At 51.2% G+C, this 27,350-nt stretch overlaps 1 protein-coding gene across 25 annotated transcripts in view; it reads right to left on the bottom strand.

The window, feature by feature from the left end:
* Fnbp1 (formin binding protein 1) overlaps positions 1-27,350 on the bottom strand; it is an 85,136-nt gene that overhangs the window by 35,729 nt on the left and 22,057 nt on the right. For 20 of the 25 annotated variants that reach the window (XM_087183054.1, XM_087183055.1, XM_087183062.1 and 17 more), the window contains exons 2-5: positions 14,418-14,533; positions 8,992-9,048; positions 7,905-8,052; positions 381-443 (exon numbers count right to left, since the gene is read on the bottom strand). In XM_087183054.1, coding sequence (XP_087039180.1) covers positions 381-443; positions 7,905-8,052; positions 8,992-9,048; positions 14,418-14,533 — 384 coding nt within the window. Of the gene's footprint in view, positions 1-380; positions 444-2,128; positions 2,451-4,101; positions 5,130-7,904; positions 8,053-8,987; positions 9,049-14,417; positions 14,534-18,439; positions 18,885-27,350 lie in introns of those variants that run through there. The other 5 variants (XM_087183060.1, XM_087183058.1, XM_087183059.1 and 2 more) reach the window with 4 other exon arrangements.

Below are 27,350 nucleotides of genomic sequence, written 5' to 3'. Positions count from 1 at the left end.
GGCCAGAGCCCGGAAGTGAGCCGAGACTCTGCCTGCCCCATCCAGGCTGTCTCATCTCTGCTCCTTCCAGCAGAACACGGGGCTTGGTCTCTTCTGGCTCCAACTGTCATTTGAGGCAACAGCTTTAGAAACAAATTAAATGAAATGTGGATGACACAATCTGTAAGAATGTCTCTGTGTTGTGTGTGTGTGTGTGTGTGTGTGTGTGAGACAGGGTCTGGCTATGTAGCTCAGGCTGGCCTCAAACTCATGGTGATCCTCCTGCTTCAGCCTCCCCAGTGCTTCCTTGGTTTGTTTTTTTCCTTCCTGAATAATTCAAGCCTACATTAAATGCAAATCAGAAAATACACGAAGACTTGGTTGAGCTGTTTTCTACTTACGGATTCAAGCTGCTTCCAGCAGGTCTCCATGTGCTGCTGCGCCTTCCGCCCATCATGGAAGTTCTGGACAGGGGAAGATACACAATGGTCAGGACTAATTAAAATAACACTGAAATTCCGATACCTGGGCCAAGGACAGGGCTCAGCACAGAGCGACTGCCTAACACAGGCCAGGCCCTGGCTTCTGTCCCCAGCACCATTAGGTAGATAAATCAATAAAAAAATAAAATAAGAGTCGGGCCTGGTGGCACATGCCTAATCCCTACCTTTAGGAGGCTGAGGCAGGAGGATTGCCACAAGTTTGAAGCCAGGCTAGGATACATAGTGAGTTTAAGGACAGCCTGAACTACATTGAGAGACCCTATCTCAAAAAAACCAGAATAAATTAATGAATAAATAATAAAGAAAGAAGGCAGCTGACTATGGACTAAAACCTCTAAAAACTGTGGGCTAAAATAAACTTTTCCTCTTTTAAAAGAAAACAAAGAGTGAAAGTAGATCTAGTATGTGTACAGCAAAACAATTTGAATTTAAAAATCCAACAAAAGAGGAAGTGAAAAGAACAGTCGGAGTATAAGACTATAGAAAAGCAATACTGAAGAGGAAGTCATATTTATCTTGAGAAAACCCAACAGGAAGGGTTTAAGACGTGGATCACTTTGATCACCTTTTTGCTATTGAGACATAAAGGACATTTAAATTTTTATTTATTTATTTTTGAGTTCTTGAGGCCTAGTCTCGCTGTACGGCCTTGAAGTCATTATGTAGCCCAGGCTGACCTCGAGCTAGAGGCCATCCTCCTGCCTCAGCCTCCTGAGTGCTGGGATTACAGGCATGCACCACTGTGCCCGGCTTCTGTAGGACATTTTTAGAGGATTTGCCCCCTTGAATTTTATAACTGAATGGATTTCTGAAGGGTCACAAGACTGTCCAACCCTCAGTACAACTCAGCCTAGAACATTTTCATCAGCCCAGAAAGAAAAAATCCTGTCTCCTGCTGTCACCCTCCAGGCCCACGAGGCTGTGGCTCCGGACAGGACGAGCAGCGGGGAGAGAACCACAGTGGCCTGTGCCTCGTGCCTTCTCCCTCCCAGGGCTCCCGTGGACCCTCCCAAGTGCAGGGCCCGAGTCCCTCTGCAGGGCAGCGTGTGTGAAAGGACTGGGAGCCAGATCCGGGCCAGAAGAGTGGGCGAGCCTCAGGGCTGGGCCTCTGGGCTGAGCCAGGATGACTCAGTTCACAGCTCAGTGGTAGGTTGCTTGCCCAGTCTGAGTCATCAGCCTGTCTGTTGTCCCCCCACCTCTGTGGCACTGGGGATCAAACCCAGGGTCTTGTGCTTGGCAAACTGGCATTCTACCCTGAGCTATATTTTACCCCCTGGTTGGGAGTGGTGGCAGATGCCTGCCATCCTAGCAATTTGGAGGCTGAAGCAAGAGGATCGCTGTGAGTTCAACGCCAGCCTGGGCTACATAGTGAGTTCAGGATCAGCCTGAATTATGTGGCAAGACCCTGCCTAAAAAGAAAAGTAAAGAATTCCCAAATATATTTTATCCCAGTCCTCCCGATTTGGAGGAGGGGGTACTAAGTACTGACCCCAGGGCCTTCACACTGAGCTATCTCCAGCCTCTTTCTATTTTGTATTTTGAGACAGGATCTCCTTAGATCACTAAGTTGCCCAGGCTGGGCTCAAACCTTTGACCTTCCTGCCTCAGCCTCCTAGAACACAGCTCACAGGTGTGGGCCATCACACCTGGCTTCCCTGGTCTGCTGGTCAGGCTGTGTTTCTGGGCGGGTCAGATGGCAGATTCGGAGAGGCCAGGAGCGGCCTGAGGGTGCTGGGCCAGGCCGAGGCGGGCTGGGACAGGAAGGAGGAAGGACAGAGGCGGACCTTTGGCCTCAATTAAGGTCAGGATGCACGCTGAGCCGGAGGGGAGAGCAGCAGCACTGAGATCTGCACTACACTGCCGGCAGGCACACACTGCTGGGAACCAGTGGCCTGGCTGTGCTCTCCTTCCCGGAAGGCAGATCGGCAGATCGGCAGATCGGGACTGAGGAGACCTGCAGACCACGCCTCCCTGCTCGGCTCCGCCCTGCCTTTATCCCCAGGGACTGACGTGGGGGGGGCAGGGAAGTGGGGGGGGCAGGGACGTCGCCTGCCCTCTGGCTCTGATCAGATCGGATCCCCCAGGGACTCTCGGCCCCATCCGAGGCAAGAATGTGTCTAGCTCTCTGGACCAAAGGCCACAGGACCCTAAAGCACCACCCGTGACTCCGTGTGACCAGCCCTGGGGAACTGCACCCGTCAGAGCTTTTCCCAAACTGAAGCTTGTCCACACCATGCACATCACTGGAAATGCTCTTTTTTATTTTTATTTTTTTGAGACAAGGTCTTATTCTGAGGCTGGTACTCTACTCACTATGTAGTTCTGGCTGGCCCTGAACTCACAGCAATCCTCCTGCCTCAGCCTCCTGGGTACTGGGATTTCAGGCATGCACCACAGAAATGCTACTTTTATCTTTCTTTTTTCAGTACTAGGGATGGAACCCAGGGCTGGTGCATGCTAGGCAAGTGCTCTACCACTGAGTTCCATTTCCAGCCTGGAAATGCTCCTTTTAATACATGACCTTCCACCAGGTGTGGTGGCACTGGCCTCCCAGAGGCTGAGGGAGAAGGATGGAAAGTTTGAGTCCAGCATGGGCAACATGGACACCTGAGACTCTGTCTCAGAATAAAAAATAAAAAGGCCAGGGCCGGGGATTTAGCTCAGTGGTTCCGCCACCTGCCTCATAAGCGCAAGGACCAGAGTTCGATCCCCAGTACCAAAAAGTAAAAAGGCCAGCCCGGCAATTTAGCTCAGTGGTTCTGGTGCCGGCCTCGAAAGTGCAAGGTCCCGAGTTCGATCCCCTGCACGAAAAAAGAAAAAAAAAAAAAAAAAGTAAAAAGGCCAGACGGATGTAGCTCAGGGTGAAGGCCCTGGATTCAATTCCTGGTACCGCAATAAAAGGAATAAACCAGCTTTTTGCAGACGAAGGGTTGAACGTGCTGTTCCCCGCCCGCCTGCCCGCCAGGGAGTGCATAGTGCAGAAGGCGCCTGGTCCTCAGCTGAGCCCTGAGCCAGAACCTCACCCAGGCAGCCAGGACAGGGCTGGAGGATCAGCCTTTCCCCGAACAGACCGCCTTTCTTCCCTGTATCCCACTGCTACTGTCTCTCTGGGAGGTCGAATTTCCCGGTGTCCAGGGCCTCCTTACAGGGAGGCTGAGCCACCCGCTTCCCCCTCTCCTCTTGGAGCTTCAGGGAGCCTCCAGGGACTTCGGTTTTCAGCCCCACAATGGAGATGGGGACAAAGCAGACAAGAGCTAGTCTAAGGTGAGGAATAGTAGCAAGCAAGGCCCGGGCGGATGGGAGACACAGAGCAGGCCAGGGCGTGGACACTCGCCGCGGGGGAGGACACGACCGAGCTGGTGTCACCTTCAGTGAATGAATGGAGGGGAGGGGGCAGGCAGCCCGGCCTCCAGACGGCAGACAGGGAGGAACTTGGGAGGGACGGAGGGAGGGGCTTGTCATCCCCAGGAGGTCCACAGACCCGTGCAGAACAGGAAAACCTCTGTGCCACTTCCAAGCTCTGACTGACTATCTCCACAGCAACACTTGCTGCTGTTGCTTTTGGGTTTGGTCTTTTGAGACAGGGTCCTGCTATGTATATAGTTCTGGCTATACTTACACTCGCCGTACAGCCCAGGCTGGCCTTGACTTCCTGACGATCCTCCTGCCTCAGCCTCCTGAGAGCGGGGATTCCAGGCGTGTGGCCCAGCCCAGCACCTACATGTATTTGTACCTCACTTCACTGGCGGCTCCCACCAGGAGTGAAGAATCCCCGAACTGAGAGCACCTCGACCTTGAAGCCGTGGTTTTCAGGGGCTCCCTGAGCAGAGCCCTAGGGACGGCGCCCTCTGCCTGGTCCCTGTCACCGCCCGAGGCCTCTGGAATTTACTCGGCTCCACAGCACACAGAACCCTTTTGGTTCAGGTGAACCTGCAGAAAACGCAGGACTGGCAACAGCCCTGTGACCCCGGCCCCTTTGGCCGGAAGCGGCTGTGACAAAGTCAAATAACTGGGGTTGCACCCTGGGAGCCCTGTGTTCATAAGGAGCTCGGCAGAGTGCTTGCTGCTCCTCGGATGGACAAGGCTGGCTCTGCTCTGCAGGGAGCCGTCCTCAGGACAGGGCCAGCCAGGCCTCTGTGGGCCGGGGGAGGCAATGGCAGCTCCTGCCGCCTGTCAGAAGAGACAGGGAGGCCAGGCGGGGGCCCAAGAGCCCTTCCTCCCTCGTCACGAGGTTCGGGGTTTCCTTTAAAACATAAGAATGGGCAGAAAAGGCTGACGGTATCCGGGTGATGGCTACAAATGTTTCTGTTCTTTTTTCTTTTGTTTTTGAGACAGGGTCTCAATATGCAGTTTAGGCTGGCCTGGAACTCCCAGCGATCCTCCTGCCTCAGCCTCCCAAGTCCTGGGATGACAGGCGTGCACCACCACACCTGGCTCCAGTGGCAGGTTTTAAGAAGATTTTACTGTATGGCAGGAAGTCAGACTGAGGCTAAAGAGGAACAGTAAGAATGTGTATTACTCACACCAGAGTGAGGAGGGCACATGCTCACCTTGCTGTGAGTGTAGATATTAAACCACAAAGGTTAACAAAGCAAGGCACAGCACAGAGCTGGGTGCAGTGATGCTCAACCAAAATCCCAGCATCCAGGAGGCTGAGGCAGGAATGTTGCCCTGAGTTTAATGCTAACCTGAACTACATAGCAACACTCTGTCTCAAAAACAAACCAATAGGGCTGGGGATTTAGCTCAATGGTTCCGCTGCCTGCCTCGCAACCACAAGGTCCTGAGTTTGATCCCTGGTACCAAAAAACATATATACATATATATATACATATATATATATGTATATATAAAAATATATATATAAAATAAATCAAATCAAAGGTACAGCGTAGGAGAAGGACGACTGGGGGAAAGGGGCCTCTGACCCCACTGTCCGCACTGGGATGAGACAGACCCCGTGCCCGCGGCACAGGTGAGGATGAAGGGCAGTGCAGGGGTCGCTGGCTGCTACAGGCTACACGACGGACCCTCACTCTCGGGCTTAAGTGTACAGCCCAGGTCATCAGCGCCACTTAAACATCATGGGCTTTATGCCTCTACTCTCACTCTCTGGGAGGCTGAGGCAGGAAGATCGCTAGTTCGAGCCTAGCCAGGGCAACTTAATGAGACCCTGTGTCTCAAAATTTTAGAAAAATTTTAAAATGTGATAAGAATGTAGCTCAATGCAAAAAGCCCTGTGTTCGATCTCCAGTGCTGAATGAAAGAGCCAGGTGTGTGGTGCCCACCTGAACTCTCAGCACTGGGGAGACCAAGGCCAAATAGGAGGCCAGCCTGGGCTGCAGAGTGAGTTCAAGGCCTGCCTGAGGTACAGGCTTTTTTTTTTTTTTTTTGTCTTACAAACAAAAACAACAAAATGATAGTGTTTTAATGGCTACATTATGTGATCCTTCAAGGTATTTGTTTATTTGTAGTTTTAGAGACAGGACTAGCCTTGAACGTGTGATCCTCCTGCCTCAGCCTCCCTGGTATCTAGGATCATAGGCGTGGGCCCCCCTGCCCAGCTCTGAGCCCCTTCAAAACAATGGTAACTGGTAGCTGTTATAGAGAAGAAAGGAGGACTGCTCGGGTGGGTTTACACTTAAACCCCACAAGTACATGTTTGTTTACGGCATTCTCTGCAGTACCTCCCAAGCCTTGCCATTTTCTAAAATGCTGCTTTAATTTAATTACAGCAGCTTCCCTGAGTGTGCACAATGCCTCGGATCCTCCCAACAAAACATCTGACTCAGAGCCCTGGCCTGGTAATTCTTCTTAAAATAAAAGGATGTTATCAATTACCAGATGCTATTTAATGTAGATCGGGACCACTGATAATTTCCTCCACAAATTACTATCACTTTTTATTTTTAAAAAGGAACAGAATGCAAAAAGCACAACTATAAAAAAGATGGCAATTAGCAGAGTGTAAGTGAGATACACAGCCTGGTCCCAGGACACAAAGGAGCCGAGCAGCTGAGGCTGCGGAGGCTCCAAGCCCAGTGCCAGAGTGGCAGTGGCCAGGCCTCGGCCACACCCTGCTGCCTCTGCTTCTCACACTCAGCCCTCTGCAGTACTTACTAAGCACCTGCCCCTTCCCCCAGCCTCGCAGCCACTGTGCCAGGAACGGGGTGGACATGAAAGCCCCACCCTTGGGGAGGTTGGAGTTCAAGAAAAACAAGCAAGCACGTAAACCTGGTAGCTGCTAAACCTGGGCCTAGTGGTGCACACCTGTTATCCCAGCACTCAGGAGGCTGAGGCAGGAGGATCGCAGAGTTTGAGGGCAGCCTGGGCTACATATTGAGACTCTGTCTCAAAACAAACAAATGCTAGCTGCTGGGAGCCAATGCATCAGGAAAGTATGTGCTAAATGTGCACAGGGCCCTGGTTTTCATCGCTAGCAACCTCTGCCCAGGGGAGAAAAAGCTAGCTACCCGTAAACACTAGGGAAAAGGTTGACACAGGGAAAGGTGTAGCGTGAATGGAGTTGCAAAGGTGAGGTGAACAGAGGGACTCTGGGCAGGAAAGACTTTGTTAAGGAGGTGTCAGTCCTGACAAACAGGTCAGGAGTGTCCTGGGAGAGGAGTAGAAAGGACCCCAAGGAGAGAAGCCATGCAAAGGGCCTGGGGCCACCGAGCTGGTGAAAGGGGGTCCTGGTGCTGGGGAGGAATCAGGAGGGAGGAAGGGGCTGGGCTGAGGGCTTCTGTCCCAGGACTCACTCCAGAGACAGAACCAGGATTTCCTACTAAGCAGCCACATGATTCTGTTAGGAACTTGGCCTAATGCTGAGCTTCCTAGGTGGGGAAAGGTCAGGGAGAGACACGTGGAACAGAAGTCAGGACAATGGACAGGATGAGGCCAGAGCTCTGTGAGGCTGACAGAAGGTCGGCAATTGGAAGCCGGTGGTGTGCTTGGGTTTGTTGGATTTGCTTTATCATTTCTGAGACAGGGTCATGCTAAATCACTGAACTGCTCAGGCTGGGTTGGAACTTGCAATCTTCCTGCCTCATGCCTCAGCCTCCCAGAATGCTGGGAATACTACCACGTGAGTTTCACAGGGTCTGGGAGACTCAACATTGTATGTGGAGACCTAGAAATTTTTTTGTTTTTTTGAGACACGGACTTGCTATGTAGTTCAGGCTGGCCTTGAACTTACTGTGTAGCCCAGGCTGGCCTCAAATTTGTAGTGATCTTCCTGCCTCAGCCTCCCAAATGCTGGGATTACAGGTGTGCGCCACCACGCCAGACTAGAAACATTGCTTTAGGAACAGGAGCCATAACATTTATACAGCTCTCAGAGGCCTCGGCTTTCACCTGAACCCTGGCGGGGTTGTTCCCACCGCCACGGGTCAGTCTTCTAGGAAGGGAAACCAGGGTAGTTACCGCTTTCCGCTCCTGCTTCAGCTCCTGGACGTATCGGGCCAGGTCCACCATGATCTGGGCCGTCATGTTCTCGGAGATGACCTCGTGCTGCCCGGCATAGTCGCTGGTCTCGTGCAGCGTGGACAGGAAGGCTTGGCACGATGTGTACCTGGGGACACAGCTCGGCTCCTTCGAAACCAGGCCCCGTCCGGCGCCTCCCCAGCCGGGAGAGTAATTAAAGCTGGGTGAGTGCGCGCCAACCTCCCACGGGGCCCGGCGACTCCTGATGCATCTCCGGTTCTCAGCAAAGTGGCTCAGAATTAATTACAGCCAAACATTTCTATTTTAGTTAACTTCGGGAATGCTTAGTGCAGACATAATCCAAACACCTACACACGCTGTGTACCAACACTGCAGACTCAGTTCCGAATCACAGACTTAATATACAGTCCCAGCTCTCGGGAGGCTGAGGGAGGAGGAGTGCCACTAGTTCCATACCAGCCTGGGCTGCAAGTTCAAGGCCAGCCTGAACCAAACAGTGAGACAAAAGCCAGAAGCAAATCAGTCGATTCAGCTCTCACAGATAGAACTTTGGGGCTGTCTCAGCTGAGACGCTTTCAGTGCAGATGGAAACAGACATATTTTTAGGCTGAGTGAGCAGCTGCTGTTACAGAAGCAAACCCGAGCTCTGGAGTGTATGACCTGTGCCTCATACACGTGCTTAGGTTGCATATTGTGACGTCCTTCATCACCTTAATGGAAATCATCAGGAACAGGACCAGCGGCTCAGTATAAAACAAGCTAATTAAATATACTTTTCTTCTTCTCTCCCAATTTAATAACTGACTCAAATCAGAGTGTAGAATGCGACCTTTTTGATTTTTTTTCTTTGAGACAGGGTCTGGCTATGTAATTCAGGCTGGCCTTGAACTCAGGTTGATCTTGAGCTTGTGGCGATCCTCCTGCCTCAGCCTCCTGAGTGTTGGGATAACAGGTGTGGGCTACCAAGCCTGGCAGCCTATTTTTATAGATCTGCTTTCTTCCAGTCCCCCATGCGTCCCACCCAGGGCATGAAAACACCCCCACCAATCCCCACTGACGCACATACTTGTATTCTTCCTCCTCCTTGGAGTTCTTTTTTGGTTGGTATTTCTTCGAAAGATTCCTAAAACAAGAATGACACAGCAGCTGATTTAGAAAGATAATCAAGAAATCAGGCATCAGTGCTTTGTTTATGAGCTTTTTTTCTTTTTTGGTACCGAGGATTGAACACGGGTCCTTGTGCTTGCGCAGCAGGCCCAGAAACTGTTTACAAGCTTTTGACACACACACACACACACACACACACACACACCCTCCGCAGCTGGAATCCATCTCCCCACCCCCACCTCAGGCTGAGGCTCCCACTAGTAACAACCTCTGACCTCTGACCTCCTGGGCAGAGCAAATCAGAACGGGAAATGGTGATGGGGTCAAGTCCCCAGGGTGGGCAGTGCTCTCCACCTGCAGCTGTTCCTCCTACTGGGTGGCCGCTTCCCTTCGGTCACCCTTAGTTGGCCACTCCTACCCCAAATCCAAGCAAAACTGAGCCCGAATGTTTAAAGCAAAAGCCCAAGTGGCCATGGTGCGTTTCGGGGGCAGTGGCTGGCACCAGTGAGCTGTTACACATGCGGAGCCAGAGAACCCAGATTGTGGGCCAGTGGGAAAGTCGGGCCTGCTGTCCAGCGCCTGTCCATCAGATCCCGCCTGGGAGGGACTCCCGGGGCGGGTGCCCTGAGCTCCGATGGGTCCACCCGACAGTGCCCACAAAGACAGATGCTGGGTCTAGAGCTTTCTTAAAAGCACTGGGAATAATTCACCCCATCAACATGGGCAGGAGCCTCGAGGTAAAGAGGAACTTGCATCCAGGGACATTTCTCTCAAAGAACCCACGGAGAAGAAATGACCTCTCCATTTCCAAGCCCTCGGGTCAGGCTTCCTTGCCCTAGCTGCATGAAATTATTTTAAAGACAGCACAAAAAACATCATCTTTAGATTTCTGGGGCCAGGCATGGTGGCAAATGCATGTGATCCCAACGCTTAGGAGGCTGAGGCAGGAGGATTGCCGCCTGTGAGTTTGAGGCCAGCCTGAACTACAGTGAGATCCTGTCTCAAAAAATCAAAAATAGGGCTGGAGATTTAGCTCAGTGGCACCACGCCTGCCTCTCAAGCATAAGGTCCTGAGTTCAATCCCCAGTGCCAAAAAACAAAAGAGAATAAAAATAAATAAGCATAAATTGATCTCTTGGAGAACCCGGAAGCGTTTACTCAACTCACTGTGCAGCAGACTGAAAAGGAAGAGGAAAACACCCACACTTCCCTGCAAATGCGGGGTGCAGACCTGCTGGGCCTGAGGAGCAGGCAGGTTCCCAGAGTCAGACACGGGGCCCTGCTCCAGTCCTCTGAGACACCAGGGCCAGGGTGGCCCGGGATGCTTGGTTTCTCTTTTATTTCTTTAATGCTCACCACCAAATTTCTGGACAAAGGCAGCAGAGTAAAATTCAACCACAGAACAGTGCTTTCCTGACAACGAAATGTAAAAAACAAAGGCCAGGAAAAATTTTCTTTCTTTTCTTGGCGGGGTGAGGCTGAGATGGAGTCTCACAATGTAGTACAAGCTGGCCATGAACTTGATGATGCTCCTGCCTCAGCCTCCAATGGGAGAAAACAAACCCTCAGTCCACAGGCTTCAAGAAAAGGTGACAGAGAGAGACCGAAGACTGGCTGCTGATGGCCACAGGACCCAATTCAGACAGAAGTGGTGGGCCGGGTAGGAAGGAGGCCAAGACGGAGAGGCGGGGACTCTGCCATCGGGATCCAAGCACAAAGAGCACAAGGTGCACCCCAGACCTGGGGCCTCTCTGTTGAAGGGACTCGGCCTGCAGCAGGAGAGCCTCCAAGCTTCACAAGCAACAGCTGGGTGTCAAGCCAGGCCTTTCCCAGCCCAGCTTCTGGTCCCCCAGGAAGAACATCGCCCGGGCCTCAGGAGGACTCAGGGAACAGAGAGGAGGTGCCCAGCACCCACTGCTCTTCCCACTCTCAGATGCAGGTGACAAGATCAGGGACCAGTCTGTCCCCAAATCCCACTGCTACTGAGAGCAAGATGGGGGACATCTCAGGTACTGAGCTCTGAAAGCGGAACTCAGACACTTGGCCACACTGCACGAATTAGACAGAAGCCAAGTGAAAAGGTTTGTCACAGCAGGGGAGAAAGGAAGGGAGGAAGGAGCTGGAGTGGAGATGCATGTCTGTCACCCTGGCACTCAGGAGGCTGAGGCAGGAGGATCGCTGTGAGTTTGGGCTACATAGAGAAACCCTGTCTCAAAAACAAACAAACAAACAAGAAAATAGTTGCTATAGACAATAATTGATTCTCCTACTCAGACCCTATGTGATATTAGGGGGCCAGTTACTGCACATGCCTGGGGTCTCAGCTGCTTGGGAGGCTGAGGCATAGGGATTGCTTGAGACCAGCCTAAGCCCCACAGTAGGATCCTGGCTCTAAAAGGTGACAAACAAAATTATTTTGTTTTTTGAGAGAGGGTTTCATGGTGATCCTCCTGCCTCAGCCTTCCGAGTGCTAGGATTATAGGTGTGCGCCACCATGCTCTGCTGCCTGCAAACCAATTCCATTAGAAATTTCAACTGGCACAGCCTGGACCAGCGTGTGATCTCCAGCCAGGGCTTCAGTCTCTGCTACAGCTCCACTGTGTGGCCTTGAAAGAGGAGCTGGGTGCGCACCACACCTGCAGCAGGCCTGGGGTTTGGTCCTCGGCACCACAAAGAATACGCAAATAACTGCATAATGGTAAATAAAATGAAACAAAAAAAGCAGCCGATATGTAAATGTGGGCGTGGCCACATCTGATACACTTCTTTATGGCCTGGAATCGACAGGGGGAGGGAGCCCTACCTAACGCTGTGAGAAAACCTACTGAATGCACAAGTCTTTCTCAGCAGAAAGGCCACACTGGTTTCGCAGGACCACTCTGATATCTCCAGCAAGCATTTGTGGAGTAAGCTCTGCCCACGCTGGCCTCTCTCACCCTGCGCCTGCCTTAGGACCTTGGCACTGCCTGCTCTCCAACCTGGAGGAGCTCCCACCACAGCCCACGTGCTGGCTGCTTTCTGTCCCTTGGTTCTCAAGCATGGGTTTTTCCCTGACACTCAGAGCCCAGAGCCAGGCGATGCTCTCTACCACATTGCTGGTGCTGTGCAGTGGGAAAGGTAAATGCCAGCTTTTTCTGTTTGTTTTTTGAGACAGGGCTAGCTACATAGGTCAGGCTAGCTTTGATCTCATTACCTAGCTCAGTGACTCAATACTTGCAGCAATCCTCCTGCCTCAGCCTCCCGAGCACTGGGATTGAAGGTGCATGGCACCAGGCTGGGCTGATAAACGCTATCTTTAAATGATGTAGGTCTTGCTTACTCGAGAGGAGTCTGCTTTCCCCAGCTCGGGCGCTGCCCGTGTCCTAGTGACCAGAACCTCGGTCCCCTGTCAGTTGCTCTACCTGTCGTTGAACCCATTCACTCAGTCCCTGCAAACACACAACTCCACATCCAGCCATGCTGGCCAGGCAGCTCTGTCCTGCAGCCGGTGGACTCACACTTCCTACAAACGAGCTCCCACCTCAGATGGCTCAGTGGCCCCAGGTTCACCAGGCACAGGGCTTCCGGTCCAGACAGCTGAACCGGGATACGACGTAGAAGAAGCAGACATGAGGTTAGAGAGATGCTGGGCAAAGGATACAAAATTTTGGTTAGAGGAACTGCTCACGATCTACTGCTCTGCATGGGGACGCCCACTCCCAGTACTCCGGGAGGGAGGCTGAGGCAGGAAGAGGGCAAGTTCAAGGCCAGGCTAGAGACATGGCAGTGCAAAGGCCCTGGCGTGAATCACCAGTACCAAAAGGACAAAAAGCTCTCTGGGAGGGAAGAAGGACACACTTGGAAACTGCTAAGAGAGCCTGTGCTCTCACCACAGAAACTTAAGTACATGGGCGGTGAGGCTGCTAGTGAGCTCCACTCACCGTTAAATATGGCCAGAGGGTGAGGGGGTGGAGAGATGTCTTGAGGGATGGGCAGGTGGTAGCAGCCAGGGGCTCTGCTGCGCATCCCTGTGATGACAGAAACGGGCACTGGCATCGGGCGTCTGTGGGTGGAGACAGGAGCAGCCCGGTGAGTGCAGGCAGAGCGCTGGCTTTTGACCGCTCCTGGAGGCAGTGGGATGGGGAGGGGGTGAGGGTCGGACGAGCTAAGAAACCTGTGGTACAGTCCCTCGGGACACTGCGAACACAACCTGGCCGGTGTCCACTGTGTGACCTCATGGGAGAAGCCCAAAAAGCCGGGCGTGGTGACACACAACTATGATCCCAGCTCTCTGCAAAACCTTATCTCAAAAAACACACATACAGGCCTGGGGACTTAGCCCAGTAGTTTCGCCACCTGCTGCACAAGCCCAAGGACTGAGTTCGATCCCTGGTGCCAAACAAACAAAAAAACACACACACAGAGGAAGAAGGAAGAGGCGGAAGAACAGACACAGGCTGGGAGGGTAGCCGAGCAGCAAGCAGTGTGCTTGGCCAGCACAAGCCAGGCCCTGGGCCCCACCCCAGCACCAGGTGCACACATGCACACACACACACACACACACACACACGTGCACACACACGCGCGCACGGGCAGAACTGACCTAATGCTATCTCCCAACAGCCCTCCAAAAACACAAGAGAGACTCCCTAAGGGAGACCACGGGAAGAGACGCTGCTTTGTCCAGGCTGAGGCTGCTATTAAGCCATTTCCTGTGAAAGGCAACGATGCATTATGACTAATGGTGCAGAGCTTAACTAATGGACATGAAGGGGACCATTTCCCTCCCTACTCTCAGGGCCAAGAGCCTTCAAGTGCTGGCAGGGCTTCGACACACAGGGTGCTAGGCCTAATGTGGGTCCGGCAGCTTAGATAAGTTATTTCATTGAATTGAACTCACTATGAGGACCAGTCTGGCCTTGAACTTGCAGTGACCCTCCTGCCTCAGCCTCCAGAGTAGAGGCTAGATGCTTACTTAAACAACAGTGACGACAAACCTGTGAAAATCTATGTTCTTTCATCATCACAATGCATTGCTTGTGCTCACTCTGGATGAAAACTCGATGTTTCTAAAAGTAAAAATCACGGCCTGGTGTGGTCCCACACACCTGTCATCCCAGCACGCAGGAGGCTGAGGCAGGAGGATTGTCTTGAATTTGAGGCCAACTTGGGCTACACAGAATTCAAGGCCAGCCTGGACTGAGACTCTGCCTCAACAAACAAATGGGGCTGAGGCTGTGGTGTGCAGCAGGTTCAGGGCCTCCAGCATGGCAGTAAAAACAAGACACAAAACCAAGCCTAAAAGCGGCGCCTTGCTCTTTATTTTTATTGCTCTGCAGGATTAATTTTCTATACTGAAACAACTGCTTCTGCTGAGCTCGGCCTGGGACGGGCAGGGATACCTACCTAAGCTGCTTGGCATAGCTGAGCTCAATCTCCGTCCTCTCCTTCACGAACTTGATGTACTTCTCCAGGAGGTCGATGCCCCACTGCGTGTGCTTCTCCAGGCTGTCAAACTGGTCCTGGAGGGAGAGGGAGGTGGACACGCTCAGCCTCCGTGGGCCCCAGCGCTCCTGGCGCTCCCGGCCCACATTCCCTCGTTCGGCTGCAGGAGTGCGGGGCGCGCTGGGCTCCTCGAGGCTCATCCGGTCTCCTTGTCCCTGGAGAAACCACTCTGGATGAGACGGTGTCCGGGTGGAAGGAGGTCGCCCTTCCCCGATGCCACCAGCCGACCTCTGAGCTGGCACCATGGGGGCACCGAGCAGGGGCCGAGTGGGCAGGGAGGGGAGGACTCTGCGTCTCCCGGTGGGTGAAGCAGCCCCACATGCACGAGCCTCACTGGGTGCCCAGGCCAGCGCTTGGCCCTGGGGATACAAGGTTTGCCAGCCACAGCTATTCTGAGGGCCGGGGTGCCCCCGACACCAGCGGGGTGGCCCCTTAGTGGCCTGAGGGTGAGCGGGGACAAGGGGTGGGTGTGGGGGTGAGATCAGAGACAGGGCAGGGCGGGTCACTGGCCAGGGCCTTAAATGCCAAGCTCAGTGCCCGGTGACCCAGGACCTGCAGGGGTGGCCAGGCCACAGGGCTGTTTCCGGTCATTGGGCCGAGCGAGAATCAGCAGGCTGTCTTCAGGGTCCAGGGGCCAGGGACCTGAGGGAGCATGGGGACCCCAGGGGGCTCTCAGGCTCTGCTGCCTGCGACTGTGGGCTTCAACCCAGAGCTCAGAGAGCCTGTCCGAGCCCAAGGAGCAGTGGGCACGGTGGATCCAAAGACACGGCCAAGGATTGGGGCCAGGAAGCAGCGCTGAACAGGAGCCGGAGAGCAGCTGGCCAGGAGGCGGAGGTGGACTAGGGCCAGACAGGCCCAGCGTCCAGGGAGGGAGGGGGCAGGACACACAGGCCACTGCCTCCGGGCTGCAGAATGGGATGAGGTGCTGGCCCTGCAGCGCTCTGCATGGAGACCCAACCCCGTGTGATGCCTGTCATCCTGGCGCTGGAGCTGGAGGCTGAGGCAGGAGGATCGCCAGAATTCAAGGCCAATCTGGGCTACACAGTAAGCTCAAGGCCAGCCTAGACTGCGTAACGAGACCTTGATTCAAACAAACAAACAACCCCCCCCAAATAAAAATCCAAAGTTGTGCAAAATATAAAATAAACAGGGTCTTGTTGGAAGTCAGATTTGGGCAGAGGAGGACAGGGGAGGTAAAAAGTCAAAATCACTTTTTCTCAAACTTAAGAAACCTCACTGCCTACAGTGGCACACACCTGTAGTACCAGCTACTTGGGAGGCTGAAGCAGAAGGATCTCAAGTTCTTGACCAGCCTAGGCAATTTGGCAAGGTCTTGTCTCAATATAAAGAGGATGAAAGACAGCTCAGCACTCCCGGGGTTCAGTCCCCCATATCACTAACAAAAGCTTCTGGGAAAAAACTAATTTCCTCATTTACCTCCCCCAACCCTGGGCCCCAGAGAACAGCTGGAGAAACACCAGCTTAGGAAATTGAGGTCTGTCTTTACTAGGATTTCTCTCCAACTGAAAATAATCACTGTAGCCAGGAGCAGTGGTGCATGCCTGTCATCTCAGCACTTGGGAGGCTGAGGCAGGAGGATCTCTGTGAGTTCAAGGCCAGCCTGAGATACATAGTGAGACCCTGTCTCAAAAAAAAAAAAAAAATCACTGTAAAATATCCAGTAGCTTTTAGGAGTTCTCACCGATTCTTGGCCCTCCATGGCATACGCCACAAAGCCCTGGGTTCCGCTTTGAGAAGGGTATTTATTTGTTACCTCCGCGACAAGGGTTGTTCGGCAGATACATAGTGCACACAGGACTGCAGGTCTCTCCAGAGCCCCAGAGAACAAATCACAACTGATTCAGGTACAGCTGCGAATCAGGTTCTTCAGAGAGCTCTGACAGGGACCCTTGTTTGGCTGATGTAGTTTGGGAGAAATCAAGTTTATGTTTAAAATGCTAAGAACTCCTGACCCGCAGAAAGGTCCTCTTTGGGCAATGCCACATTGCCCTTTTTTTTTTTTTTTTCAGTTTTTCTGAGATGGGGTCTCCTAGTTCGGGCTGGCTTTGACCTCACTCTGTAGCCCAGGCTGGCCTCAAACTCATGGCAATCCTCCTGCCTCAGCCTCCTGAGTGCTGGGATCACAGGCGTGAGCTACCATGCCCAGCACTGCTCCTAGATTTCTTTCTTGTGCTGTTAACAATCTGACAACATATTTTCCCCAACTACATTAGTTTGCAATTCACACATATATAACTGAGTCCTTGCTGAGGCGGGAGGTTCACAAGTTCAAGAGCACCCCAGGGCTGCGAAGAGAGACAATCTCTCAAAAGAATGCCAGCTGCGGGGTGGGAGATTTAGCTCAGTGGTATCGAAGCCTGCTGCTCGAGTGCAAGGACCCAAGTTTGATCCCCGGTACTAAAAACAAAAAAAATGCCAGCTACTGGCCTCCACCAGATCACCAGGCACTCTGGTGCACCCTATGGTCACAGGTATTCGGGAGGCTGAAACAGGAGGGTTGCTTGACTTAAGAGTTCTAGACCAGCCTGGGCAACAAGGCAAAACCCTGTTTCAAAAAAACACACAATACTGTACTGGTCTCAGCCTACATGCTGTTTCTGAATAAAGTGTATTTGTGCTCATGACCTCCCTGCAGCCGGGCGCCTGTCATCCCAGCACTCAGGAGGCTGAGGCAGGAGAATCAATGGGGTTTGAGGCCAGTCTGGGCTACATAGTGAGTTCACCTGGACTACATAGTGAGACCCTGTCTCAAAAAGCAAAACGAAACAAAACGAGACCACCCTGGAAGCTGGTCCAAGCCCGCGGTAAAATGACAGATCTTAATAACAAAGCCCAGACAGTAACAAAACCCACCCTTGCTGTGCACTATTGCTCCTCAGGCAGCGCGGGCTTTTTTGTCAGCAGCTACAAGAAAATTCAAAACAGATGAAAAACTAATCAACCACGTACATTCTTGACTAAAACCTGGAAAAGTTAATGGAAAAAAATTCCAAATCTTAAAAAGACTCTCTTGTGAACAAATATTATAAATGATCCTTTAAAAATTAGCCTTTGCTACTTTGGGGATGGGACATTATCAAAAATGCATCCCTTCCTGCTTGCTGCCATGCAACAGCAGCTGAGATGTCTCCCCAGCCCTGTCAGAAGTCATTCAGGCCAGGCTTGGTGGCGTGCGCCCATAATCCCAGCATTCGGGAGGCTGAGGCAGGAGGATTGCTGACTGGGTTTGAGACCACACTGGGCTACATATCGAGACCCTGCCTCAGAAAAAATAAAAAATCAGAAATTAAAGAGATTTTTAAAATATCTATTAATTCATTTAAATAGACAATAAACATATCACATATTAATGAAAATGGCATATTTTTTATTTTTAAAAACTGATTTTGCAAAAAAAGAAAAACTAGTGGGAAGAGTGGATCTGTTTCACATTTGTTTTCCTGTTTTACATTTTTGCAGATCTCTCTGCCATCTGGCTTAACTGAAAACAGCTGGATTCGCCGATGCTTCTGCACTCAGCCTGCCGCTCCGGACTCTGCCTGCAGCAATGAAAAACTCCCCCTCCCCACGGATGGGTGGTCAGGAACAGCAGGGTTTCAATACTCTTTTTAGATAATCGTAGATATTCTTTGATATCACACTAACACCTTACAAATCATCTTTCAAAGGCTACTTGCAATGGAGTATCTGAAACCACAGGCGGGAATTTATCAAATTCGGTCACAATAAAATACTCTAGTCAACCTTGTTCTTTGGATTTGTTTTGTTTTTTGAGACAGGGTCTCCCTATGCAGTTGCAGCTGGCCTCAAACTCACTATGTGCCTCGAACTCGCAGCGATCCTCCTGCCTCAGCCTCCCAAGTGCTGGGAATACAGGCGTGCCTGGTTGAGTGGCTCTTTACCTGTGCATGATCAGGTAACAGTCTTCATCCGGCATTTAGAAAATATGATCTTGTTGGTTACACAGATGCTATCTTCTATGAACTGACACATTTCATTGTAAGATATCAAAAGCGCCTACTTGTTTATATCCCCGCCTAGCTCATCTTTTCTCAGTTGTTAAATATTTGGAAGCTCACAGAGGAAATACAACCTTCTCCAAATTCTAATTTTTACTGAAAAGCTGGAATGCTATTACTGGCAACAAACATTGGAAGTTGTTTCCCGGAAGTGACAGCTGTCTCCCTCCAACATTTCTGTCCATCCGGTTCTAGGAAAATAGCTGCCATGTGTTGCAGTCTGTCAATCATTCTTTCAGACAAAAGCAGTGTTCAGGGGGCTGGGGATGTAGCTCAGTTGCGCTGCACCTGCTGGGCAAGTACAAGGTCCTGAGTTCAATCCCAGGTACTGGAAAAAAAAAAAATAACAAGCAGTATTCAGGAAAAACCAACTTGTTATGACTCAATCGCATAAGTATTCTGGTGTGAGTGTGCAGAAGTGCTTTAGAAATACCCCTCATCTTAGCACGCTTACTATGAAAAACATGTATTGCTGGGCATGGCGTTCAATGCCTGTAACCCCTACACTCTGGGAGGCTGAAGCAGGAGGATCTCAATTTTAAGCCCAGCCTGGATAACTCAGGGACTCAACGAGACCCTGTCTGAAAACAAAAACAAAACCAGGCTGTGGATGTAGCTCAGTGCAAAGGCCCTGGGTCCAATTCCCAGTTGGGGAGGCCTGAAGTTTAATAAAATTAATAATCTTCACTGCTCCATCAAAGTCTTCGTTTTTTGGAGACAAGGTCTCGTTAGGTAGTTTAGGCTGTTCTTGAACTCACTAAGTAGCCCAGGCTGGCCTCAAACTCCTGGAGACCTTCTTGTCTCAGCCTCCTGAGGCTGGGACTATAGTCATACGCCACCACACCTGGCTACTCTAAAATTTTTAAGTTGCACATTTGCAAAGATGAAGAAAGCCAAGTAATGGAAGTCACTGTTTAATTTATGAGCATGGGCTATATATACCGGCTCTCAGGCATTCACTCTAAAACCCCAGGACTCCAGTGGACGCTTCCCAGCAGCGGGCTGCAGGCTGACTGATGGCATCTTCCTAGGCCTCTCCAGAGCCCTCTCCAGACCTCATCCCTGACCTCCATCTTTTTGGAGACAGGGTCCACATCAACTCGCTGTGTAGCCCAGGCTGGCTGTGAACTCCCAGCAATCCTCCTGTCTCAGTCTCCCAAATGCTGGGATCAAGGGCATGTGCCACCACGCCAGGCCGACCTTGATCTTGAGATCACACTGCTCCTTGAATTCAAACCAACCAAGGTTTGTGCCAGGGCCATCAGGCTACAGGGCAACTTTTTTTTTTTACCGGGGATTGAACTCGGGACCTTGCACTTGCGAGGCAGAGGGCAGAACCACTGAGCTAAATCCCCAGCCCAAGGGCAACTTTTAATACGGGGTCTCCTAATCACATAAGAGTGTGTTCAAGGGGCCCTGGTTCCAAATCCCTGGGAGAAGCCAACCTGGGGCCAATCTGCTAAAGTGACACCTGTGAGTGACATGGACTCAAGGTCAAGGGACGTTGAGCCCCTCAAATCACCGGTCTGCAAAGGACAGAGCCCTCCGCTGTCCCCGAGGCTTCCGGCCTCCGCCTGTGCTGTGGATGCCCTGACTCCTGATAAACTCCCTCTCCCAGGGCTAGGGCTCCTGGGCCACAGAAGCCCGTGGGGTGACATCAGTGGCGCCCCCTTCCTTTGAGGGAAAAGTGGCAGAAGGCGGGGATTTATCCAAAGGTGAAGAGCAAGAAGACCTCCACTTAAAATGTGTTTTGAAATCAATTATATTAAAGCAGCTGCACATCCACAAACACACAAAAAAGGTTTTATAAAATCTTACAAGGGCCGGGGATGTAGCTCAGTGGCACTGCGCCTGCCTCGCAAGCACAGGGTCCTGAGTTCGATCTCTGGTACTGAGGAAAAAAAGTCTTCCAGATGAACATGTATCACAGAATGCCAAATTTATACACCACAGGATTGGGTGGGAGGGGTGAGGCACTGGGAGGGGTAGCACCGGAGAGGTGCCCAGGAGACGCTGGCACCAGAGTGTCTGGTTTTCTGGCTCAGTGCCATGAACATGAGGTGCTCGTTTTACCTTTGTTTGTTCCACTTTCTTTCTTTTTTTTTTTTTTGGTACTGGGGATCAAACTCAGGTCCTTGCACTTGCAAGGCAGGCAGTGGAAGTTCCGTTTTCTTTTTTTGAGTCAGGGTCTCATTATGTAGCCTTGAACTCACAGAGATCCTCCTGCCTCAGCCCCCTCAGTGCCACCAGGCACAGCTCAGTCTGCTAGTTTTGCATAAATCATATCTTACATGTTCATTTTCATACATTCTTCTGTCAAACTCCAGAATTGTTAGTTTACAATCGAGTTGATGGCAAAATCTTCAGGATAAGAAAAACCAGATCACCTGAGCCTCTGCCAACTGGAAATCAAAAGTGAAGATAACTTCTGAAAGGAAAACTTCAATCAATAGGAAAACCCACTCAAGTATTGAGCGCCTCTGCTCTGACTGATGTACTTCCTTTTTGTCCTCATAAAAAGATAAAGCATTGTTCAGAAAATGGGCATCATTTAATACTCAAGTACAGTGTGTTAAATTATCGATTCAAAAAAGACTTCACACTTGAGGGGGAAATTTTTTTTTAAAAATCCAGATCTCTTATTGTTTAAATGCCAAAAATAGTTTCCACATACCAAAACAACAGTAGATCGGCCGGGGATTTAGCTCAGTGGTTCCACCACCTGCCTTGCAAGCGGAAGGTCCCAAGTTCGATCCCTGGTACCAAACAAAAACAACCCCCCCCAAAAAAAACCCAAAAGTAGATCATTTTCCTCTCAAAAGGTTAACGAATTAAGAGTACCAACAATATTACAGTGGACAACATACACTGTTTCTAGTCCGTGTTAAAGCACCATCATTCACCTAACAAATATTTTACTGAGCACCTACTATGTGCTAAATATATCAGAAACTGATGATGCAGCAGTCAACAGCCCAGACAAACTGTTTTCAAATAGTGTTTATGTACTAGATCTTCACTGTACAAAACTATAAAAAAAAAATCTCGGGCCGGGGATTTAGCCCAGTGGTTCCGTTGGCTGCCTCAAAAGCTCAAGGACTGGAGTTTGATCCCCGGTACCAAAAAAAAAAAAAAAAAATCTCAGAGCTGGGTAAGGAAGCACAGGTCTGTAATCCCAGCACTCAGAAGGCTGAGGCAGGAGGATTGCCAAGTCCAAGCCCATCCTGGACAACTTAGCAAGACTCTGTCTCAAAATAAAAAGAGAGGCTTGTCACATGCCTGTAGTCCCAGTACCGGGAAGGCTGAGGCAGAAGGATTGCTGTGAGTTCAAGGCCAGCCTGAGCTACATAGTGAGACCCTGTCTCAAAAACAAAACAAAACAAAAACCCCAAAATAAAAAGAGAGGGCTGGCCGTGGTGGCACCTGCCTGTGATCCCAGCACTCAGGAGGCTGAGGCAGGAGGACTGCTGCAAGTTCGAGGCCAGCCTGGGCTACATAGTGATTTTGATGCCAGCCTGATCCACATAGTGAGACCCTGTCTCAAAAAAAAAGAGCAAAAAAAAGCAGAAAAAGGTCTGGGGCTGGAGCTAGGTGTGAAGGTGCTGTGTTCAACCCCCAGTACTAGCGCAGGACAGAATAAAGGTAAAGCAGAAAGAGACAAGAAAAATTGTGAAGTTGTACTTTGAAGAAAACTGCAACTTCCGGTCACATCCGAGTCACCTGGCCGTGGCTCTCCATGCGGGCGGGCGGTGCCACTTCTCCCGCTTCTTTCCCTCCCCAGGTTGGTTTACTTGGTCTTTTCCTCCCCAGACCACCCTGGCTGGTGAGGTGGGGGCTCTGCCTGGTCTGAGAAGGAGGAAGCAGATGCCAAGGGCTCAGAGGATGTTGTAGGCAAACACCTTGCATCGCGGGGCTAAGGCCTCTCCGCGTAACGCACACCCCCACCACAGCAGCTGTCCTTTATCACCTGCTTGTGCTTCTCATCAGGCACCAAGTTCCTTTCCTTTTGTTTTGTTTTTTGAGTCAGGGTCTCACTATGTAGCTCAGGCTGGCCTGGAACTCCTGGCGATCCTCCTGCCTCAGCCTCCCGAGTGTGGGATGAAGGCCTGCAGGTTCTGCAGCAGGAGGCATTGAGTCAGGCCACTGTGCTGGGTCTCACGTCCCTCCTCCTGCTCCCCTAACTGTGAGGAGTCAGCACCACGGAGCTCACACCTCACACCGGGCTCAGGGCTGGCAGTGCAGGTGCAGCCCAGCAGGCAAGCACCTGGCCAGAAAGCAGGGACAGAACAGCACCTGGCGCTGAGCCCAGAGGATCCCTGGCATCCGAGAGAAGCATGGGGTGATGGGACCCCGGGGCAGTGCTCGGGGCCCCACCCTGAGGAGGAGGCAAGGCAGAGGCGGTGACCCACACTGTGCCAGGGCCCCTTTGGCTGCCTGCGCCCTTGAGCTGCTCTCTTCCCCTGCACAAAGACACCGCGACCCAGGGAGACGGGGCTGTCAGTGTCCATCCCATCTCGGGCATGGCCAAGAGCTGCTGCTTCTAATGTCTCTACTTAGAAGACCCTGTCTCAGAATAAAAGCCTCTGCTCTGAGCATCCTGGGGTTGCGTTTGCCAACCCTTATTTAAAAAGCAGGGCGTGGTGGCTCATGCCTATAATTCCAGCACTTGGGAGGCTGAGGCAGGAGGATCACTGCCAGTTCCAGGCCAGCCTGGGCTACATAGTGAGACCCTGAAAATAAAAGTCATGGGAGAAATATAGATTTTAGACAATTTTGACTTGCACTAAGTATTCCAACCATGCACATAAGATTCAAGATCTTTATGCTTCAAGACTTTAGTTTTCTATACTCATTGATTTTTAACTTTTTAAACTAATAGAGACTTTTTAATTTTGTTTTGAGACAGGGTGTCACTATGTAGCCCAGGCTGGCATTAAACTTGTGGCAATCCTCCTGCCTCAGCCTAATAGACTTAATTTTTAAAAAGCAATGTTAGGTTTGTTTTTTTGTTTTTGTTTTTGGTACCGGGGATGGAACTTGGGTCCTTGCACTTGCACAGCAGGCGGCGAAACCACTGAGCTGAATCCCCGGCCTAGCAACATTAGGTTTTACTGAAAAGTTGAGCAGAAAGTCCAGCGCCCCCACACCCTCACCCTACGTGCCTGCCACTCCTCACATCTCGAGCTGCTGCGGCACCCTTGTGGCAGCTGCTCATCCAATCCCGATCGGCTATTAGTAACTCAAACCCAGAGTTCACTCCAGCACTCTTGGCATTGATTAGTTCTGAGTTTTGCCAAATGGATGATGTCATTTATCTACTGTTGCAGCATCATGAAAAATCTATTTTTGTTTGCCTTAAAAATCCCATGCTCCACTTTTCACCCCTCCCCACTGCCAAGGAGTTGTGGACCTTTTTTGCTGCCTGTATAGTCTTCCCTTCCACCAATTCTCAGGTGCTGGAATCTTTCCATGCAGAGACCAGCTCTTTCAGTCGTGCACATTTAAGTTTCTTCTGCGTCTTTTCACAGCTCAGCTGTTCACGCTGTCTTATTACTGAGTAACTTCCCACTGTCCGGAGGCTCTGCACTGTTTAGCCAGTCAGCTGCCGCAGGACGTCCTGGTTGCTTCTGAGTTTGGCAGCTTTTAGCAAAGCCACTGCAGCACCGTTTGCAGGTCTTCACTGACATTTTACTTTCAAAAACACTTTCCTTTCTTTTTTATTCCTGAGGTTGTTTATTTTCAAAAGGTAACAGTGATAACTAAACAATCAGAGTAGTATTTAGAAGGCATGCTGGCCCATTGAAGTCGGGATTTCTTCAAATCCAGGAGCCCCTTGCTTGGACGGCTCACTTAACACATCCAGCTTCCTGAGAAATGTTCAAGGCCCGGGCATGGGCCAGGCACGCCTGTCATCCCAGCCCTCAAGAGGCTGAGGCAGGAGGATTATCATGAGTTCAAGGCCAGCCTGGCTACACAGTGAGTTCAAGGCCAGCCTGAACTACTAAAAACAAAATACAATTTAAAGTCTTTTATAAGTTCAATAGTGACATGCGTGGAGGATAAATCCACAGAATGATTTAAGAAAACACTTCAGAATATTGTTTGTAATTTGCTCTCAAAAAGCAGTGAATGAAGCTGCAAACATCACCATGCCTGCTCCATCTGGAACCAAAGCGTTCCCACAAATTCAAACTTGGCAACCAGGATCCAGAAAGCAATCGACAATACCACCCTGCTTACTTTCTTGTTTGTGTTGGTCCTCTCGGGAGGCCCGCTGGGCAGAAGGAGCCTCAGGATTTCTGAGAGGTCCCACACAGCTGCTTCCAGCCATGAAAACACAGCCCTGTGTTACAGATCCCAGGTTCAAAACGAAATCCAAAGAAAGGCCGCAGAGCCCTGCAGTCCTGGTGACGTGGGGCTGGTCACACTCGGCCATGGGAATGCTAAGCGGGGTCTCCTGGCTGGCAAACCCTGACCAAGGACAAAGCGCCATCCTCGGATCTGCTGGACACAGCGGCCTGCGTTCACTTCCATAGCAACGCTATACACAGACCTCTCTGCCTGGGACCCCCCAGTTGCCTTTTAACTTTCTGGTCCTGGGCAATTTCTTCCAGCTATCTCAGGGTTACTAAGTGTCCCTTATTTAAGAATAAAAACGATTATTTCTGCAACACTGAAACTTCTCCCCATTAACACAAAACTAAAAGGCATTAGGAATGTAGCTGAAAGCAACACCCAAAGTGAGCAGCAGGTATGGTGTGTTAGAGCCGGGCACAGTGGCCAGGCCTGGCATCCCAGAACTGGGGTGGCTGAGGCAGGAGGATCACTGCAAGTTCAGGGCCAGCCTGAAATACATAGTGAGACCCTGTCTAAAACACAGAAAGAGAGAGAGAGAGAGAGAGAGAGAGAGAGAATTAATATTCGATGCCAGTGCTGCAGAGCAACAGCCCAGTGCCAGCCAGGTTTCCTCCCTGTGCCATGAATGCCAATGCCAAGCGGACTGAGGGTGGCCAAGGCTGAGAGCCGGGCAGAGCTTCGAGGTCTGCAAGTAACACGCAGCCCTCAGCCCCTCAGCCCGCTGCGGACACCGGGACTCAGCACACTGGGCGCACCGCACCCATGGTGACGGACGGCAGCACACTCAGCTCGAGGGTGCTCTACCACTGGAACTGCTGTACAGCTCGATATACACAGGTCCCCCCTGCTTGCCTGTGTTTGCTGCTGAAGACCAAACCCAGGACCTTTGCAGTGAGCTCTAGCCCCAATTTTTAAAAATTTTTTATTTTGACACTGGGTCTTTCCTAAATTGCCCAGGCTGGGCTTCAACTTTCAATTCTCCTGCTCCAGCCTCCCAGAGGGCTGGGATTACAGGTGTGGGCTACCAAGCCCAGCCAGCCACATCCACTTTTTTAAAAATACTGATTGATTGATTGATTGACTGATTAAGTCAAACAGGATCTTGCTACGTAGCCTGGGTTGACCTCGAACTTTCAGTGATCTTCCCGCCTCAGCCTCCTCAGTGCTGGGATTGTAGGTGTGCACAGCCATGCTTGGAATCCTCCTGCTTCAGCCTCCGGAGTGCTGGGAAGACAGGTGTGCGCCACCACGCTGGCTCTGCTGGCTATTTTCTCCAGGCACTTCTGATAGAAGATACCATGGCTCTTGGGCTGGGGATTTAGCTCAGTGGTTCCACTGCCTGCCTCGAAAGCACACAGTCCCAAGTTCGATCTCCAGTACCAAAAAAAAAAAAGAAGATACCATGGGTCTAGTCATTCAGAACAGATGGCTCTTAGGCCATGAAAAATTAGGACAGCAACTTCCAGACACGTCACGGTCACTGTGCTTCAGGACAGCTCTTGGGCTGCGGCTGTCTGTGCCCCACGGTGCGGTGCAGGGCTCTGCGCCCTGCACGACACCTGTCTGTGGAAGTGGGTTACAATGCAGGCAAACTGAGCCATGTTTACTGCCAGTCTGGCTCCGGTGGTTCCAGTGAAGAACCACATAGTTCTTTTCCGCCCGCACTGTGATTGCAGCAAGGTGTGAGGGGGCTGACGGACCTGCATGGCACTGTTCCTGCCGCTGAGACTAGCAGCTTCGGCAGACAGCTCAGCAGCTGAGTGGAGCAAGTCACTGTGCGGGGGTTCATTGTCTGAGGCTGGCTTCACGTTGAGGCTATATTTTTATTTTGTTTTGTTTTGGTTTGTGAGACAGGGTCCTGTTTTGTAGCCCAGGCTGGCCTTGAACTCATCTGATCCTCCTGCCTCAGCCTCCAGAGTGCTGGGATGACAGCGTGTGCCCCACACCCAGCTGTAAGATATTTTTTATTTTATTTATTTATTTATTTATTTTTGGTACCAGGGATCGAACTCGGGACCTTGTGCTTGTGCTTGCGAGGCAGGCAGCGTGGAATCACTGAGCTAAATCCCCATGCAAGACATTTTTTAAAGGACACCACTCCCCTTATTCCCGATCTCCCTTGCTGTAATCTCCCCCTGGGCTGGCTTCTTCTTCCATCCATCACAGGACAGCCCGGCCCCTCACTCCAGGCTTGTGAGCTGGGCGGGGCCTGTAGATCTGGTAAATATTGTTTCCTTTTAAATAAACAGTCTTTTTATAGATGGCGTACGCATGCGCTGGCGAGACTGTTGGGCGCTGCTAAGGGAGAATCAGTCTCTGCCCTCTGCACAATGAACCCTGCATTTTCAGTCTTCTTTTCCTAATCAAAGGATGATTTCCTGATTGGCCCCAAGTCACCAGGGACGGTCTTTACCCTGCCCAGCTCGGGGGTTTCCTC

Source organism: Heterocephalus glaber, unplaced genomic scaffold, assembly GCF_053883595.1.
Source record: "Heterocephalus glaber isolate CG9 unplaced genomic scaffold, H.glaber_assembly_v1.0 deba00001479, whole genome shotgun sequence".
Lineage (NCBI taxonomy): Eukaryota > Metazoa > Chordata > Mammalia > Rodentia > Bathyergidae > Heterocephalus > Heterocephalus glaber.
Note: the sequence above shows the minus strand (reverse complement) of the source record. Positions and strands in the feature narration are given on the sequence as shown.